This window comes from Haplochromis burtoni, unplaced genomic scaffold (assembly GCF_018398535.1).
Source record: "Haplochromis burtoni strain Fernald_Lab_line unplaced genomic scaffold, NCSU_Asbu1 Contig_127, whole genome shotgun sequence".
Classification (NCBI taxonomy): Eukaryota; Metazoa; Chordata; class Actinopteri; order Cichliformes; family Cichlidae; genus Haplochromis; species Haplochromis burtoni.
The window spans coordinates 1,573,015-1,579,576 of NW_024582488.1; the positions used below are offsets into that span (position 1 = coordinate 1,573,015).

At 39.1% G+C, this 6,562-nt stretch overlaps 1 protein-coding gene across 1 annotated transcript in view; it reads left to right on the forward strand.

The window, feature by feature from the left end:
- LOC106633360 overlaps positions 1-6,552 on the forward strand; it is a 13,733-nt gene extending 7,181 nt beyond the window's left edge. Inside the window, exon 2 of the mRNA XM_014336168.2 lies at positions 3,046-6,552. Coding sequence (XP_014191654.2) covers positions 3,046-3,393 — 348 coding nt within the window. The 3' untranslated portion in view covers positions 3,394-6,552. The remainder of the gene's footprint in view (positions 1-3,045) is intronic.
- The last annotated feature ends 10 nt before the right edge of the window (positions 6,553-6,562 follow it).

Genomic DNA, 6,562 nt, shown 5'->3' on the forward strand with positions numbered 1-6,562 from the left:
ATTTCAACACTCTCCTTCCAGGAATCTATTGACATTTGTGAATTCATATACTGATGATATAATATTATTTTTTTTACACTGAGGTGATGATTGTTGTTCTCTCACTGATAAATTAAAAACTGCAGCATAACAATACTTGGAAATGCATGAGAGAAATTAGCTGTACTGAAGTGTGCTGCATCGACCTGACGCTTAGTTACATTTGTTGGGAGGTGTACATCGGGTTATGGAGTAGTCCCTCCGAATCACAGGATGCTGCTGTTGCTAGCAGCGGTCGCAGAGAAGTACCAGAAAAGATAAAGAGGTACGTACAACAGTGTGAGCAAGAGACAGAGGAAGGTGTAATGTGGTAATAATTTAGATGGAGGGACATAATTGGGAAGGGGAGAAATTCAAATAAAATGAATGGCTACTTTGACTATAAGCCACTTCTAATAGCTTAAGTGTAGCTTGTAATTGTCAAATTCTGCAGGACATCAGTTGTTTGGTTTTTCTTTTTTGTTTTTTAAGCAAGAGTGGTGTATTTAAAACAAACATAATATATATATATCACAAGTCTACTCATGTGACGTTTCTGGCTACCTGATAACCATGAGTCAAACATCCATTGTCCTCTCTGCTCCTTTCTGTTCTTCACAAAATCTGTAGGAAATATCAGTCTCTTTAGCAGCTAAATGCTGTTTGGTTTGTTGTTTGGTGCTGAACACAGTGTGCAGTGGGCCTGGTGGGGATATTTTTCTTCTTTTACTGGAAACAACTTCTTCTGGTTAAGATATTAAAGAAAAAAATGAGAATGGACCAAAACATTAAAGCTGCAGGCAGTGAAACCAATGACCGACGTACATCATGCAAACGACACTTCATTGGTAATCCAGTGATTCCCAGTGCATCAATCACCTTTTACCATCAATATCTAAGCTGTAATTGTCACAGCCGTCTGGTCGGTGTGTGGAGTGTACCCAAACGCAGACAAACAACCAAGCGTGAAAACGAACTTAATTGAAACCAAAAGCGAGACATTTTATTAAGGCTGAACAGAACAGAGAAATGAAAAGACAGGAAAGAGCTAAACTATAACTGAACTGGGAAAAGCTAAACTAAACTCTAAACACAGAATGCAGAACATGTGATAGTCAGTTTACTTTTGACGAGACAAAGAGAGAGAGAAAGAGAGAGGGATGCGGGAGGGGGGCATTACTGGCTGGGGAGAACATACATGAAAGTACACTAAGGACAGGGGAGACAAGAAATAACACACAAGGAGGGGAACATGTAAACAGGGAAACACAACGACGCAACACGGAGGACATGAGAGACTCGAACTGGAAGCAGGGAATGAGACCGCAACAAGAAAACAGGAAATCCAAATAAACTATAAAAAAGGGGAACTAAAACACAATACTGAATTATAGAGAGCTAAAACATTACAACATAATAAACTCAAAATGAGTGACAACCATGACAGTAATTAAATGTATTAGTTACATCTTCTCAGAAAGAGATGGGAAGAAATAGTGAAGTGCAGAGACTGTGTTGTATTTTCTGTCAGCTGTAAATGGTGTCGGCTTCTCCAGTTTGATTTTGTAAATCTTTCTTTCCTTTGAGTGCCCCGTCACTGGACATGTATCAAGTCTATGTTTTGTGTATATTTTCTTAGACAATTATGCTTTCAGAGATGAATGTCTTTTTTTTATTAAGCACTATCATCATAAAAATGTGCACACCTCACTCCCACTCATACACACACACACACACACCAACCCCGCTACTTCCTGTTCTGCTTTAAGCAGAACCAAAGTCGCAAACGACATTCAGTAATCACACTTTCCAGAGTCACTCAGACACAACATGACCTGCATCAGGTTTGCAGAGCTCCTGCTTTTCCTTCTCCTCCTCCTTCATGAGGTCTACAGTGACAACCCAGAACCTGCTGTCAGAGCAGAGGGTGAAGTTATGGAGTTGGGATACTGTTTCGCAATGGATTATATTGTTGTTTATAGATCTGCTTCAGAGGGAGACCAACTGCTTGGCAACTCTTCAAACAAGAACATGCCCAACACACCACCTGCAGACCTACAGGGTCGTACCCACATCAGTGACGATCCCAACCTGCTCGGGTTTCAAATCAGTAACCTCACTCTCTTGGACTCTGGGATTTATAGGAGGGAATGTTGGAAGAACCAGACGATAATCAGCCAGAAGACACAGCAGCTCACTGTGTGTAAGGAGCAGATTGAATCTGAAGACATAATTGTAAGTAAAGACGGTAAAGGGACTGAGATCTTGTGCAATAACAGTGCTATTGGCTCTGAGGGAACATCTGTACGCTGGTACCATGAAATGTATCCGTCTTATGAGCCCACACTCTTCCTGGATAGCAGTGTTTCGCTGAAGCCTCTGGTGAAGGAGCTTGCAGGTGTGGTAGATGTAAGAGACAACGGTGCATTGCTTGTGTTCAACAACATGTTACAGAAAACCACACACTTTAAGTGTGTTGTGATGAAAGGTATCAGCTGTCTTAGTTTCCAAACCATGCACCCACCAGATGAGAGTGAAAGCAAGGACGTTTTTGTCTCACTGGGGGACAGAGTGCTTCTAAATTGTTCTATTGATGAGGGTGACCAGGTGTGGGAAATTCCACTGGGAAGAATTGATGGTAACACGAGGGGCAGTCCAATGTACATATCAGCTGATGACTTCTCACTGGTTATACCTGCCATCTCTGCAGACTACATTGGAGACTATTCATGCATCTCCCCTTCACGTGAGATTCATTATGCATTGTTTCTTTGCCCCAAAAACAAACTCCAAGAAAAAGTTGCTGATGAAGGTGAAAATGTCTCCCTGATGTGTGATTGTGGCCAAGATGTTTCAGCTATAGTGCAGTGGCACCGCTATGGACTTTCAGGGCACTATGAGATCATCCACGACTCACAGGACAAAACTGTTCCCATCCCTAAAGATCTACGAGGCAGAGTGACTCTATCTGAGGATGGGACTTTGCTGACCATCAACGACCTGAAGGTGTCAGATGGAGGGAAGTACTTGTGTGCTGTTGTTAAAACCCTGGATTTCGCAGGGAATTATACGGATTATGATACAGAATATGATGACAAAGGTACTGAAGAAGATGAAATGGACAACGAGTGGACAGAGTCTCTGGAATGTATTTTTAAACAGGAGATCACTTTGAATTTACCCAGCAGTCCTCCACCACCGCATATGCCGTATGTTGTGGTGGCAGTAGTGGTGCTGCTGCTGGTGGTAGCTGTAGTGATTGTCACAGTGATAGTAATAAAGAAAAAAGCAAGGCCTTTGCCACTGCAGAGAGAAGCAACATTGTATGTAAAAATGGATATGGATCCTGGCTGTACTGAGAAGATGATTGATTGATTGATTGATTGATTGATTGATTGATTATACTTTATTCATCACGAGGAAAATTTGGTTAAGGCTGTTAGCTGGCTAAGTTAACTCTATCTGAACGATATTGCTTAATAGCCTTTGTAAAACAGCTCCAAGGTGGCTTAATATCCACCTGACACATGCTGTGCTGTAGAATCTGTACATAAATCAAAAGTGTTGCTATTTTCACCTGTTGTATACCATGAGAAGACTGTTTTTAGACATTTTTTCAGTTTATGCCTTTATCTTTCCAATTTCTTCCTAACTAGAAATGACTATGGATATCACACACCGCAATCCGATAAAATATCGTTTCTTTCAAACATAATTTTGACTTATGACTGAAATCATCAAAGACCCTTTTGATAGAAAGTCCTCTTCTAGCTTTAATGCTAAATCCAATGTAAAAAAAAAATCAAGGTGCTAGTATAACACAATAATATTGTAGCTATCTAATTTTTTAATTGTCAGATGACCTGAAAAATTTATTGTGGCAGTGATGTGATATCAAACAATGAATAAAGTCAGTGAGGACACTCTTCTGTCAGTAGATCATTTGTTTTGAATCATACAGAGAGCAACAGCCCAGCAAACCGAGTTGAAACCCTGACATCATTTCCCTGGTAAAAAATAACCTATACAAAAAAAAAAAACCCCAAACAAACAAGTTTTTGAGAAGAACAAAAAAGTGAAGGAACAGCTTCAATTCAGTTCAGTTCAATTCAAATACTTTATTGCCCCTCAAAGGGAAATTAGGTTAGCAGCAAGGCAACAAGAAGAGTAAACAAAACAATAATAAAAAGCCTCAATTGCACAGTTATTTGTAATTGAAGAGACAGGTCGCAGTAGGGATAAAGGAAACTAATAGGAAAAATAAGCTAATAGGAAAATATATATCTAGCGTATTATATGCATCATATGATTAAAACATACATTACCCTTCCGTCTCACAACATGAGTCCCTGCTTCTTTTAAGCGTGCAATCCTTCACGTTTTGGTTTCTGTCACCCCCGCAACTGTTCAGTCACGTTGTTATCACCTCAAAAAACTTCTGTTGTGGGTTTTTGTTTTTCTTATTCAACTTTCATTTCATTTTTAAGATCTATTTCTGTTGTGTTTTATTCAACGTCCACTGTGTTTTGCTTGCTTTTGCTGTATTTTTCTATTTGATGTGTTTTCTTAAGTTGCAGGGGATTTGACCTCTCTGGGCCACCTTATTAATGGCTCCTAAAGCATTATTATTATTATTATTTTAAATAGGCTAAAAAATAGCAGTCTTTGTACATGGAGGAAACATTGTGTGGCTGCCTTTTCACAGCTATGTTTTAACCAGATCAGTTGTTTTTTTGTTGTTGTTTTTTAAAAGACAAATGCATCCAATTCCTTCCTCTCAAAAATCTAATTGACATTTCTAACTTTGTAAGAGACAGTCTGAATACATAACTATACTACGTGGATTAAGGTTAGCATGCATCTGTCTCTTGTGCAAATTTTGCAGTTTTATCAAAACTAGTTTTGACTTAGGAGATGACATCTGGGTTTTAACCATGTTTGCTAGAAGAGGTCTAAAGAGACCTTTTGTTTTTACAATGTAAGAATATTGATCAGATCATCCCGATGAAAGAATTAAAGGCAACTAATTTGTTGCCTACAAGACTAGTAGCACTATAGTCTGAAACAATCCATAATAAATATAATAATCATGATATACTACTAATAAGTATTGACACAACACAGCAAGCACCTGTTTCTGGAAGTGAAAAGTGTTTACTTTAGTGTAATGTTTCCATTAGTGGTCAAGCGCTATGTTGGCTGCATTTTGTCTGGAGCACACCCACCACCACCTAACCCCTCCCACCCCCAAAAGACATTTAGTAAACAATTAAGCAAACACAAGTAAACTGCAATAAGTTACAGGTAGTAATAAAATAAACGTACTCTTTTGTGCCACGTCCAAAACCTACACTGCTATTCTTGAAAACGCAGCTGTTTCTATGCATTTGGACCTTTTGTCCACATGTAAACTGCGTTTCGAATCACTGAAAACGGAGATTTTCTAAAACTCGCGTGATGTCACCGCAGGGGGCGTGACCGCCGAGGCGCCATTTTAGCAGGCCAAACAAAGGGCTAAAGGAGCGAAAGCATCAGCAATGGATCGCACTTGCTGTGTTATCGGTTGTAATATTAGATTGCACAATCGGGAAGGAAATAAGCTGGAAAATGGGCTCTCTTTTTATCCTTTTCCACCTGGAAGCAACATGGGGGAGCTTATGTATCGGATGTTACCAAAAGAAGGCATCTAGCCTGAATAGCAGCTGTGAGACGAGCTGATATCCAGTTCTCTACCATCCCCAGATATCTGTTGGTGTGCTCCAGACATTTTCATTCAGGTAAGATCTAAATAAGTTCATATTACTCTTTATAGCCTATTAGTTTTATTTTCAATGCACTCTGAGGTCATAGCAAATTAGAACAAACATCCTAATGAGTGATTTTGTGGATATACGTTCTATTTATAGAGTTGCTAATTGTTTTTTATTATTGCAGGCAAACCAGCCTATGAAATGGATGAAACAAATCCTGACTGGGTTCCTACACATGGGGCACTACCAAATCCCTGCTTCAAACTACATGCTACATACCACCATGCCAATCAGATTACTTCTTCCATGTGAGGGCGAATATGTGCCCAAGTGTTGTAGTAAAACCAGGAAAAATGTTTTTGTTAAATACTCTTAAAAGTCTTGTGCTGTATATGTAGTGATAAGTTTTCAAAAGAGACAGTAAATAAGAGAATGCTAGTAGTGGCTGATATTATTTAAATGCTGTCATAATTTTATGTGAACATTTTGTCATTTGTAAACTATAAACAACAAGGATTCTACATTGTTACTGATGTGAGGTTCTACAACAGGGGTCACCAACACGGTGCCCGCGGGCACCAGGTCGCCCGCAAGGACCACATGAGTCGCCTGCGGGCCTGTTCTAAAAATAGCTCACCATAACAACTTACCAGTAAGCTGCATCTATTTTTATTTTTTCTTGCTATTTTTTTTAATCACAATTGCATTGGCGTTAATTTGTTAGAGATAATATATAAAAAAAATGTTTATTATTAAATATTAGATCATGATCTAATATTTAGTGCTAGCTGGTC